A 13,607-nucleotide genomic window follows, 5' to 3' on the forward strand; every position below is an offset into this window, starting at 1 on the left:
ATTCAGGCTCTTCTTGGTGGTTTTTTATCATTGGCCCATTGGTGGAGAAGGAGGTAGTGGCCCTCGCTCAGTAAGTGAAGTTGCAGGAAGTGTGGGTGTAGTCTTATGAGGACTATTGTTGTCTCTCAGTCAGTTAGACACAAATTATAATTGAATAACCATCAAAAAACTAAAAGCACATGGACAAAAAACACACCATGTAATGACACAGGAACAGTAATCAGAAAAAGAAAAAAGGGAAAAAGAAGAAGAAAAAACAAGAAAACCTGCAATATCTGGGAATAGGGCACTAAGAGAAAAATGGTAGAGAAGGAGAATAATCAAGGAAAAAAAAAAAGGGCAGAATGGAAAACGAAAAATAGGGAATGGGGTTAACCATGAGAAAAAAGGGGGAAGGAAAAAAAAAAACACTTAAAAAATTCAACCAGAAACAGGGTAAAGAAAAAATGCTGAAAACAAGTACCTGGGAGGGAAAGATTAAGAATAGAAGTAAAAAGGACAAAAGTATTAATAATAATAGTTGTTTTAAGACATACAAATACAAGCAAACCAATCACCAGGAAAAAGAAAAACAATAAAAAAAAAGGTTGTTGGAGGACAGAGCAGGGCACCCAGGCTCCGTCTGAGCACACCTTTCTGGGATGGAGTTCCTGTGGGCCCAGAAGGTAGGTGGGAGTGGGGGATGGTTGCACCTCCATTCACCAAGCAGGTGTGGCATATAAGAGTAACAAGAAGAATGTTGCACCTTTTTAGTCTTGCAGGTCTGGAGTGCCCTTTGGGTTGCTGGAAAGCAGAATGTGTTCTTAAACCCCAGGAATCTGCGAGGGCGCTGTCTATTTAAATATCTAAAATAGTCAAACCGCTTTTAGATCTTCAAAATAGCGGCGCCCTCCAGATCGGCAAAAGTTCACAGTTCAGCCCGCCTTTCTCTTCACCTTCTCTGTTTATTCCCCAGCCGACAGAGCAGTCCTCTGTGCAGTCCCTGACTTACATGGCTGAATTTTAGGTTAATTCTTGGGTCCTACCACCACTCAGGAATCTCCAAGCTGTCTGTGCCTTCAGGATCGCTGCCAGACCGCAGCTCTGTATGTCTCCTTTTTTGGTATTTTCATGCAAATTCTTCTGCTAGTTGTGTTTTAGTCTACTTCTATATCCTTCCCTTCAAGGCTCAGGGGTCCAAGATTATCTTCTGTGTCTGTGTTAATTGGTTTCTGAAGAGGGTCTGTGCAGTCTTTCTGCCTAGTGTGCCATCTTGCTGGAGCCCTGTATAATTTTCTGGAGTTAATTTTCTTTTTTTAAAATTTATATAAATTTTCTATGTAGCTATCATTAATTTTTCTCTAAATTTAAGAAAAAAACATCATTGTTAATTTTTAAATGTTTAAATATATCAGATAACACCATTAAAACTTCTCTTATGCTCCAGTCTAAATTAGTTAAGCTCTGGTCGTATTGCACGGCTGTCATCCTGAAATTTCCTGGTGCATTTTTATTGCTTTCAACCCTGTGTATCCTGTATCTCATATTTTCTTTCATCTTACGGGAGGAAAATGTTTTGATACTTGGCATGCCTGAAAATGCCTTTATTGTCCTTCACTTTTAGTTGATAGCTTGGCTCACTAGAATTATTTTCCACAGAAATTGGAAGGCAATTCTTCATTGTCTTCTAGATGCATAGTTGTTGTTAAAGTCTTGTTTCTTTCTGATTTCATTTTCTTTCTGAGATCTATACCTCTCCTGAAGCTTTTGAGATCTTCTGTTTATCCCTGTGTCCTGAAATTTTATGATTTTGATTTTAAATTCATTTTTCATGGGCTTTTTTAATTGAAAAATGTGAATCTTTTAGTTCTGGAAATTTTTCTTGAATCAGAAGATTCAGGATTTTATTTTCTAGCACTCTAAAAGTTAGATATGGACTTCTTGGCTACAGTTATCTTTTGAGCCTCGTATTGTGCTTTTTATTGCGACTTTCATGATTTTGATTTTCAGAAGGCCCCCCCTTTTTTAAAATTATGGCTTATTTTGTTTTTTGGATGTAATTTTTCTTTTTCTTAAGTTCTCTGAGGCTATTACAGCTTTTTCAAAAATGTCCTTGCGAAAAGGACAAGGAGGGCACAATTCTGACCTCCTAGAGCCCCGCACAGCTCTGGTAGCATAGTGGCTAAGTCACTTGCCTGCTAACCAGACGGCTGGCGGTTCAAACCCACCAGCCACTCCTTGGAAGGAAGGTTGGGCAGTCCTACTTCCGTAGTGATACTGCCTCGGAAACCCAACGAGGGGTCGCTATGAGTCGGGGCCGACTCGACGGCACATAACAACAACAACAACAGAGCCCCACAAGAGGCAGGCAGAATCACCATCAATAGCTCAAGGCCTATTACTGCAAGGCCAGACATGCTGCCTCCCTCCAGCCCTTTCACCAACCGTTCCTCTCAAAGCACCCACCACCTCTCTCCTGGGTTCGTTAATTCACTGCAGTGGCCACACAGAACTCATAGATTATGGGGTTTATTAGGGAAGAACCAGGCAACAATTTGAGTTCAGGAAAAATGCTCAGTCTCTCTCTCCAGCCCGCCGTCTCTCAGCCAAGTCTCTCACAGTCTCTCCCCCAGCAGTGCATGTCCCTTGGTATCTCACTCAGCAATGCGTGTCTCTTTCCCAGCAGCACGTATCTCTTTCAGGAGTGAGTGTCTCTTTCAGCAGCACGTCTTCCTCAACCAGCAGTCAGAGAGAGTTCTGCCTCTAGGAGGCCTCCTTTTGAGCTTGGCAGAGTGGCCAAACCAACCAATCATAACAACAGAATTCTAAGCGCCTGAGAGTGAGCCTCCCATAACATTGCGTTGTGCCACGTTCAACAGAAATAATCCAGGTGGATGACATTTACAATCAGGGGCTCCTCAGTTGCTCATTCCACCACTGAGTTTACAATGACTTATGGGTAGAAAAGCCATACTAAGTAATTTACTACAATGCAGTCCTTTATCTGTTTTACCCCTGTCAGAGTTTCTATATTCTCTCTCTTTTGGGCTCTATGTTGGAGGCTTTCCTTCAAATAAGTTTTGTCATCCTTGGTTATTTGTTCATACTGAAAAATGAAGTGTGTTGCTCACGCCCGTGGCCCCTCCATTAATAAATTATATGTTTGGGTAAAGCATATTTACTCGTGGGCCACACTTCTTACTGACTTTTGTTAAGTTTAGTCCTTATTCTCTGAGTCATTGAAGGGTTTTAAGCTGAAGCCATGTAATGTCATGATGCGATTTACCTTTGATCAGTGAAGAGAATAGATTGGAAATAGCCAAAAGTAGGTTCCAGGAAACTAGTTAGGAGTCCTAAATTAATCCAAATAAATCGTAACTGGATTAGATAAGCTAGAATAACGGCAAGGATGATGGAGAAAAATGATGCATTTGAGAGAGACTTAGGGGACAAAATTTCATAAGAAAAAGAAGATCCACCCTATACCTGGTTATTGTGATGCATATGAGACCTGGCTCAAAGGGAGGGTGAATGTGAGATGAGTGATGAGGCAGTGGATTTAGGAGTCAGGGTAAGTAAATGAGAAGTGGTCCGTAACATGCCCATAACATAGAGATATATAAGTTTTCTCCAAAGAGTCTCCTTTTTGTTCTCACCAGCCCCCACCCTAAAAAGAATGGTTTTGAATAACAGTTTCCAATAGAACTTCCTGCTATGATCGAGTTCTATATAAGTCTCATATGGTAGCCATTAGCCACTATATGGGTTGAACATTTGAAATGTGGCTAGGGCCAATTGAAACATACTGTGAATAAAAATACACAGTTGGTTTTTGAAGACTTACTATGGGAAAAAAAATACAAAGTATCTCAGTATTTAAGTATTGTTATTGTTGTTAGGTGCTGTTGAGTGTGTTCCACCTCATAGTGACCTCAGGTATTACAGAATGAAGCATTGCCATGCATGTGCCATGCACATAACTGTTGGTGCATTTGAGCCCCTTTTTGTTGTTGTTAGATGAGGTTGAGTTCATTTCACCTGGCCGCAACCCTGTGTACAACAGAATGAAACATTGTCTAGTCCTGTACCATCCTTAAAATTGTTGCTGTGTTTGAGCTCATTTAATAGTTTGGCTGTGTTGAGTTAGGAGCTCGGGTAGCATAGTGCCTAAGGCATTTGACTGCTAACCAGAAGGGTGGTGGTTCAAACCCACCAGACGCTCCTTGGAAGGAAGGTTGGGCAATCGACTTCTGTAGTGATAGCGCCTCAGAAACCCAAGGAGGGGTTGCTATGAGTTGGGTCCTACTCGATGGCACATAACAACAACAGAACACACATACACACTCTCACACACATTAAAATTTGGAGCTTTGAGCTGTTTGCAAAATTGTTGTGTTTTTAATATAGTGAAATTAAGCCAAAAAAAAAAAAAGAGTGAGTAAATTATTTCATTCTTCTTCCATTCTAGGTGATCTGTAAGTCAGATGCTCCCACAGGGGATGTTCTTCTTGATGAAGCTCTAAAGCACGTTAAGGAGACTCAGCCTCCAGAAACTGTCCAGAACTGGATTGAATTACTTAGTGGTAAGTGTCTGTGTATCAACTGAAACGGAACTCCGTTTAAAAGTTTTATGAAACCCGAAATCCTTTTGAGAGGAATAGCCAGAAGCTTGTTTAGTTATTTTGGCAAACTTTAAAGTTATCAGTCACTGAGTGAGGAAAATGATGTTTTTAAAAATTTCACTCCCCTCCTTCCATCAGCTCAGTTTAACGTGGCATTTATTCACAACACCCATGTGTCCGTCAACAAATGAATGGATAAACAAATTGTGGTGCATACATAAAATGGACAATTATTTGTTCATAAAGAGAAATAAAGTTCTGATATGTACTAGGACATGGATAAATCTTGAAGACAGTATGCCAACTGAAATAGGTTAGATACAAAAGGACAAATAGGTTTGATTCTACATCCAAAAAATACCTACAATAGGCAGATGCATAGAGACAAAAGTAGGGTAGTAGGGAGGGGAGACACAGTTAGTGCTGAATGAGCACTGAGTTTCTGTCTGAGGTGATGAATAAGTTTTGAAGTAGGTAGTGGTAATGATTGCTCTAGTACAGGATTTAATCTTGGGAAATGAATCTAGAAACTAAGGTTTGACATGTGTAAACTTGTTTGGTTGATTGCAGGGTAGTCATGGCAAGGCACGCAAGTAAGACCTCACAACATTCATTTCGAACCGGAGAATCAGAATTAACAAACACAATGTTAGTTTAGTGGTTAGGGTCCACATCTTTAGACCTCATGGTTTTACTTTTAATGAGTGATCTTAGGAGAAAGGTTTAACCACAGCTCAAACTTGGTGGAGGTCCAGTATGGATAAGGTCCAAAGTTGGATAGAATCACCATTCTCCCTCTGCCATCTCTCAGTGAATGAGCAGAAATTTAGGACTTATTTGTTAATTTGTCACGTTGGTTCCACATGACAAGGACCAGTGTGACATCAAAGATTAGTATGTCTTTTCTGCAGGGTTAGAGGGTAGACAGCTAACACATCTGTTCTTCAGGGTCAGCGATTAGGGAAGTTGTTTAGATTTCGGTTGTGTTTTTTTAGGTCCCAGCATGCCGAGTCAGAGTGAACTTAAGGTTGGTGACGTTCTTTACATATTCACAGCCTTCTGTGTCCAAGGTCAAAAATGTTCTAATTACGTTTCTCCGGCATACAGGTTTCTAATGACTTAAAATGTTTGAGAGTTTCACAGAGGTAGACATGTTTCTGTTTCTAAATTCATGTTATGAGTGATTATGGGTACATATTTTGAAAGCATAGTAATGACTTACCATATGAGCATTATAGAAACATACGAAACAATTACACAGCATTGCAAATAAAATTAATGTCACTTTAAAATGGTTAAAGTGGCAATTTTTTATTATATATTTTACCACAATGAAATAATTAAAAAAAAAAAAAACCAATCATCTCCTTTAACAAGACTGGCGGATACTGAGTGAGATAGATGTAATATTCTTCCTTGGAATTTCCATCATTCTTTATCAGAATTACCTTATATACTACCTAGTCTATCAGTCAGGATAAGCTGGATCAGGCTGTGGTGGAAAAAAAATTTCCACACCCGAGTAGCTTAAAACAGTGATTTATTTCTCACTCATATTGTAAGTTAATTATAAGTCATGGCATTGTTATATTGACCACCAGACAGAGCTGTCATCATCAGGAGCCTTGCCTGTTACTGTCATAAAGGGAAGACATGGATAGCAAATCACTCAGGCTCTTAAAAGCTTTTGCTGAAAAATAACATGGTTCATATTTCATTGGTCAGAACAATTCACATGGGCTCCTTTAGCTTCAAGGAGATTGGAAAGTGCGGCCTTTAGGGAGGAGAACCTGAAATAAACTGGGTTGACAGCACTGATTGTATTTTTGTTTCTGTTTGTGTATTAAGTCATTGAGCTCCTTGAGTATGGGACCCAGGTTATCTTGCTCTTCCTCTCTACTAATATGTAAAACTTATCTTCTGCATACATGTGTTGTCATTTCATGTCTAAGCATATTGCTTTTTACAGTGATGGTTTAAAAACAAACGGATGTTTTCAGAGATGGGTCGCTAGTGTGTTGTCATTTTTCTCACTAATAAATGAGCAGAATTTCTAAAATTAGGGTCTCATATTTGAACACTCTTCTGTCCATAAAAGATTTTGAAGATTGCTTATTTAAAAATTGAGTATGTATTTCTAAACTCAGCTAATTGGATGTTTATAGCCACTTTACACTTAGGGCAAAGTACATTTTTGTTCTTGATAGAGAACATAATCTATTCATAAGGTTGATAATTTTGAAATACTTTGGCCAGCTTCTTGTAGACCTAATGATAATATTTCTTTTTTATCTCATTGAGTAAAAGAAACTTTAATTCTTCCAGCCCACTCCCCACCCCCTTTGTGGTTTTAATGTTGGTGTTATCTTCAGCTTGCTATTTCTTTTGCCGTGGAGCTTTTTAAATTTGCTCATTCAAAGAGGATTTGTTTCGTTTAAACTAGATAATATAATTTATAAATCCAGTTAATCAGCACATATCGATACAACACATCACAATGCCCAACACATTGTGGAACCTCTAACAGGGACCCGGTGAGGGCTTTAATGTCAACTCCATGTATGAAATATTAGCAAAAGTAATTTTTTTTTTTAGATAAAAATGAAAGTGCCAGTAATTCCTGTGTCCTAGTGGATCATTTCATACATTCACTGGCAGTCGCTTAGATTGTACTCTTGCTGTGCTGCCCATGTGGCCCACTGCCACATCTGGTAGGCAAGTCAGGATTTATAATTAGGTTCCCAACCAGCCAAAAGAAGAGTTTCTGAAAGTTGCAGTTATTTTTCTGATATATGTAAGGCACAGTGGTAGAGATTCTTTTTATGAAATGTAGTGGGTTTTTTCTTACTTTCCTGTTTATGGTACCTACTGTGGTGGCACTTAGCACTGTGGAGATGCTTTCTATGCTTAGAAACTCTCTCTCAGTGTGACCCCCAAATGTGCGAGTGACACACTGGACTTTGGTTTAATAACATATCCTAGAGCACTGGTAGCATAGTGCCTAAGGCACTTGACTGCTAACCAGAAGGCTGGCGGTTCAAACCCACCAGCCACTCCTCGGAAGGAAGATGGGGCAATCTACTTCTGTAGTGATACTGCCTCGGAAACCCAAGGAGGGGTCGCTATGAGTCGGGTCCGACTCTATGGCACATAACAACAACAACAACAGAGCACCGTATTTCCTTTCACAGATTATACCATCATACTTCCTAATTTATCTATTAAATAGTATTTTATGAGTGTAGCTTTTCTGGTGCTACTCAATTGTATGGAATGCTGACTGCACATGGGCCTCAGCTTGGGCTGCTGTTGCACCGTCCCCCCTGACGGAGCACTGAAAAGATGGCAGAAACTTCCAAGCTTTTCTCAAAAAAGCTTAATTTAAATACAGTTAAGCTTCTGTAAAACAAAATGACTGTTTGCGTTAGGAATTTGGCTCAAACTGACCCTAATAATTAGCAAGTTTCTCTCACACACACACACACACACACACTTTATATCAGGAAATTTAGCTTGGCTGCCAATGCCAGAAAATCACATCTAGCACTTTAGTTGCTTGTTTCTGACAAATAATAGCAATGAATCTCAATTTCAGCACAAAAGAAGGGAATCCAAAGTGGGAGGAGAAGGAAAAAAAAATTATTTTGAATTAAGGATCTGCAGTCAGATGATGAATTGCATTGGGCAAAATATGCTGCAAAAGACCTCTGTAAAGTGTTACAAAGCAAAGCTGTCACTTAGATGACTAAGGTATGCCTGACTCAAGCCTTGGTATTTTTTTCATTCACCTCATATGTATGTGAAAGCTGGACAGTGAAAGAGGAGGACTGAAGAGGAATTGATGCATTTGAATTGTGGTGTTGGTGAAGAATATTGCATATGCCACGGGCTGTCAGAAGAACGAACAAAGCTGTCTTGGAAGAAGTACAGCCAGAATGCTGTTTAGAAGAAGATAGCAAGACTTTGCCTAATACACTTTGGACATGTTATGAGGAGGGACCCGACCCTTGGAGAAAGATGTAATGGTTGGTAAAGCAGAGGGTCAGTGAGAAAGAAGACAGCCCTCCAGGAGGTGGACTGACACAGTGGCTGCAGCAGTGGGCTCACGCACACCAAGGATTGTGAGGACGGGGCCGGGCCAGGCAGTGTTGCCATTAGGAGTTGGAATTGACGCAGTGGCACCTACCAATAACAAGGAAACACTTGCTTCCCAAACCTATCAAAAGTACCAATAAGATAGGAGCTGGCTGGTATTTAACTTTTTAGTTTCATGATAATAAATGGTGTGGTAAAGATTCTTTTTATGAAATATAGTGGGTTTTTTCTTACTATGCTTAGTAAGAAAGTTATTGCACAATTACTGACATAGGTGCTACGAAACTTAAAAATGAAGTGCTTTCAGATTGAAAAAATCGTAAAATCTGTTGTGGAAAATTGTAGTTACGTATTTCTAATAATTTGATAGTAAAAATCCACTGCCATCGAGTTGATTCTGACTCATAGTGACCCTAGAGGACGTTTGATAATAGAGTTTAACAATGTGGCTATGTGAAAGTGCAATAAAGAGAAATCCTTGTGAGCTTTTGTAGTTGGAGGAGAATATGGAACTTGAATTAGGCCTTTGAAGGATAAGAATGAGACAGAAAGAAGGAAGTATCTTAACTGTTTAGAGGAATTAGAGGTAGTGCTGACCTTGGGGAATCTGTTACCACAGCTAAGTCTGTGCTTTACTACTTAAGTTTTTTTCAAAACTATATTCTGTACTGTATTGTTGATGAATACATGCATAGCTAGTCAGATTATATATAAAGAAGATAAAGAGAATGAGTCATACAAGTCAGTTGAGTGGTTCCCTCTGCAGCAGGAAAGACACATGGAAACTGTCTAAGGTACAGACAAGTGTGTCTTCTTCTCCTGGGGTGAAGGAATGCTCAAGACTTCATTTTACTGTTTATTTATGTTGTACGTATATATTTCACGGGTTAAAAATTGACAAATACACATATGTTTGATGCAGAGACTTTAAATGAAAAAGTTTAAAGACCACTGTTATTAAGAATAAAATTTCTGCAGAAGAACTAGATGGTGCACAGCTACCACTGTCATCCACTTGGAAGGGATGTAGGATATCCTGGATAGAGAGGGAGAACAGTGTGGAACAAAACTCAAAATCATTTGGAGGGAAAAAAAAAAAAAGATGGTTGGGACCAGGTTTGCTGGTCCAATAGAGCCTGGGGGAACCACTGAGACTATGGCCCCTAGCTGCCCTTCAGGTCTGGAATTGAACCCACACCTGTGGTTTCCAGCCAAACAAAGTACAGGCATGTGAGTTAAACATTTACCTCAAGTAGACACATGCCCTGGAGAGAACAATCATGGGAGAAGGAAGGGCTGCTTATGCACAGGGAGACAGCTCAGGGGGCAGGAGTGTATGGAGGGATGGACACTGGGAAGAGGTAACTATGGGGAGGAAGTGGGAGGGGAGCTGTTGCATTGTGGTAAACTGTGGTCAATGACATGAGACAAAGTATATGTGAACTGCTGTATGGAAAGTGAATTTGCTCTGTAAATCTTCACCCAAATCACAATAAATAATAATAATAAAAAAAGAAGAAATAAAAAAGAATAAAATTTTTAGCTTTCTGAAATCTTAAGCTATGTGGTTGATTGGTTTACTCAGTTTGTCTCCTGATTGCCATTTTATGAACAGATCTGCTTTCAGTTTTGTAACGGTTTATCAGGGAAGATTTCTTTGCAGTGAAATTATGTAGGGACTTGTGAGGTTAAGTACTTGGCTGTTGACCAGAAGGTCAGCTGTTTGAACCCACCAGCTACTCTGAGAAAAAGATGAGACTTCTGTAAGGAAAAAGTGTGCTTCTGTAAGGATTTATAGCCTTGAAAAGCCTAGTAGGCATCTCTGCTCTATCTTGTAGGGTCCCTATGAGTTGGAGTTGACTCGATGGTGATAGGTTTGGTTTTGGTGGTTAGTCTGTCATTCTCCACTAGAGTGATTGTTGGACAGTGGGCATAAGTGACCTTTGAATAAATTAAATTTTTATAACTACTCTGATTTTTTTTTCTTTTGCAAAAATGTGAACTATAAATTCTGAACATTTTAAATTTGCTTGTATAATACATCAATTTTTTTTGCATATATGGTGAATAATTTCAGAGGCTGACAAATCACAGTATATCCCTCAGTCTAGGATTTTACGCACTATTCATTCTTCAGGCATCATTTATTACAAAGTATTTAGAACAATAATCAGTGTTCTGCTAACATTGAAGCAGCTAACTCTTTAGGAGCTAATGTAGGTGAGACCTTTGTTCAGCGCTCTAACCCTCCTGCCCTCTCAGCTGAAGCTGTTGCTGCTAACTGCTGTTGTGTCGGCCCCAGCTCATGGTGACCCCAGGCACAATGGGATGAAATGCTGCCCAGTTCTGTACCATCACCAGACCAGCTGTGCATCACATCGTTGTGAACTGTAGAGTTTTCATTGGCTGATGTTTGAAAGTAGATCGCCAAGTCTTTCTTCCTAGTCTGTCTTTGTCTGTCAACTCCGAGGAAACCTGTTCAGCATCACAGCAACATGCAAGCCTTCCCTGACAGACAAGTCACGGCTGTGCAGGAGGCGGAAACAGATTGTCTTAAGTACAATACACTCAAGAGTAACTCTATTCTCTGAATTTTGCTTAAGTATGATTCTTTTCAAATAGACACAAATTTCAAGAGACCGAGACACTTTGACCACTGAGAATTATTCCATTGTACCTTTTTTTTTGGTACCACAGATAGAGTTAAACAACCGTTGGATATAACCCACACTGTGTCAGCCTTCTCCATGTGAGATTTCATTTTTTCAAATATCTGAGGAGATTTGATTCCCCCATTTTTTGTTGGAGTGATTATAAAGAGTTTGCCCTTATCTAAGGAATTCCTGTAAAAGAAGGTGGTATTTGAATCCCTTTTTATTACATCCTCTGAGGCAGAAATTGTTGGCCATAAGAAGGAATATCTTATTTGAAGGTGGGTCTGTCTTCAGGCTCCCCTTGTTTTCAGTAACAACCTTGAACTGTAACATTGGAATTGAAAGATGTCTTACAGAAATGTTGTAAGCACTACATGTTCTGTTGGTTGCAATATCTAAGATTTAATTATGGGTAAGCTAAGAATATGGAACCCCTGGGTGGCACAGTGGTTAAGCTGTCCATTATTAGCCATGATGTTGGTGGCCCACCTGGTGGCACCTTGGAAGAAAGGACTGGCCATCTGCTTCTGAAAGGTCACAGCCTTGAAAACCCTGTGGAGCAGTTCTCTGCACACAGGGGTCACCATGAGTCAGAATCTACTCTGTAGCTAACAGCAGCAGCAAAACTGCAAGTAAACCTCATATGCCTTCATTATAGTAGACAGGAGTCATATACTGCTAAGCTCAGGTGCCAGGAGAAGGGAGAAGAAAAGTCTAGTTTGCCAGTATTAGATTTTCTCTCTCCCCTCCACCCCCAGACTTGCAAGGAGAAATTTATAGATCTCAGAATAATCTACATGGTTTTTTCCCTGTTATTTGGGAATAGATTGCCGAGATGTTCTCTGAGGCATAGAATACCTTCCTATAAAGTATAATAAAGATGGGTGGCTTAGAGGTCATCATTCTGCTAAACTTTGGTTTGCAGATAATTTAAGCATATTAAAATAATAAGAATTGCTAGAAGTTATGGTTGCTAAGAGATAGTACTTCTTTGATAATTTGCACGGCACTACTTGCAGGTTTCAAATTGATCTTAAATTTATATGTTTAATTTTAAAGTTTAGGTTCCTCCATTTTACATTAATTAAACCAAAGAAGATGTTTTACTGTTAGTCGTATTTAAACTAAAGAATCTGTGAATACCTCCTAACTTATTTCAGTCTAGAAATGCCCCCCCCCCTTTTAAAAGGTACACCAACTTTTTTAATGCCAAGAGTGTAGAAAAATTGTCTTTGCACTTTTTAGCCCATACAGGGATTCTAGAAATTAACACTAGTTGATTCATTTCAATTAAAATTCAGGATTTTTTTTTTTTTTTAAATTGGATATGGATGAAAGTTTATAGGGCAAATTCATTTTCCATCCAGCAGTTCATACATGTTTTGTGACATTGATTGCAATCCCCACGATGTAACAGCTCTCTTCCCACTACCTTTCTGTGTCTGTCTTTCCCATCCGTTCCTGCCCTCTGAGCTTTCTTCGTGCACAAATGCTGCCCTTCTGATCTCCCACGGTTGATTGTTCTAAGGAGTGCCTGTCTGTTGTTTGGCCGGAAGTTAAGCCATTAGGAGGAATGGTAGTTTTTTAGAGGTAGTTTTTTCAGGTCCAGGTCTGAAGGGTGACTAGGGGCCATTGTCTCCGGGAATACGTGATTTTATACACCAAAGTAGTTTCATTTCTTCTCCTTTTCTTTTAAATACTGGTAATCCATGAACATGATTTTAATTATTCTCATGGTTTATCTTCAATATATCACCTCAGATCTTTGGCCAAAGGTGAATTGTTACCCCAACTCACTGAACACACCCAGTCTGTGACTGATTTGAGTATTTGTAAACCAAAGCCACAATATTGTTGGAGGATTCCCATAGTTTCTTTGACCCCAGGTCAGGTTTGTCCTTTTTTGTCCTATCCCAATTTATACAACTCTTGAATTCAGATCATTTTTCAGGATTGAATGGCTGTGATGCATTTAGACATTCAGCTATTTAATACATTTTTATGAAAAGAACATTTTTCGTCATTAAAACCATTAATATTACAGTATCTTTTATTTCTTTGATTCTCTCTCCCAAGTTCCCAATTCTTAGACATAAGATGATTGTCTACCTTGTTCAGGTGACTTCATCACTGGCTTATCCATGATTACTGTGTTTAATGGCTTACATGATAAGTTACTGAATATATATTTTAATATATCTTTTTTTTTTTATTATTTGGGTGAAGGTTTACAGAGCAAATTCACTTTCCATACAGC

The 13,607-nt window shown here is 39.2% G+C and overlaps 1 protein-coding gene across 1 annotated transcript in view; it reads left to right on the forward strand.

The window, feature by feature from the left end:
- The window catches only part of GOLPH3 (golgi phosphoprotein 3), a 64,543-nt gene that overhangs the window by 41,023 nt on the left and 9,913 nt on the right, over positions 1–13,607 (forward strand). The window contains exon 3 of the mRNA XM_007951606.2: positions 4,448–4,562. Within this exon, the coding sequence (XP_007949797.1) occupies positions 4,448–4,562 (115 nt within the window). The remainder of the gene's footprint in view (positions 1–4,447; positions 4,563–13,607) is intronic.

Source organism: Orycteropus afer, unplaced genomic scaffold (genome assembly GCF_000298275.1).
Source record: "Orycteropus afer afer isolate SDZICR_OR568_19922 unplaced genomic scaffold, OryAfe1.0 scaffold00302, whole genome shotgun sequence".
NCBI classification, from domain to species: Eukaryota; Metazoa; Chordata; class Mammalia; order Tubulidentata; family Orycteropodidae; genus Orycteropus; species Orycteropus afer.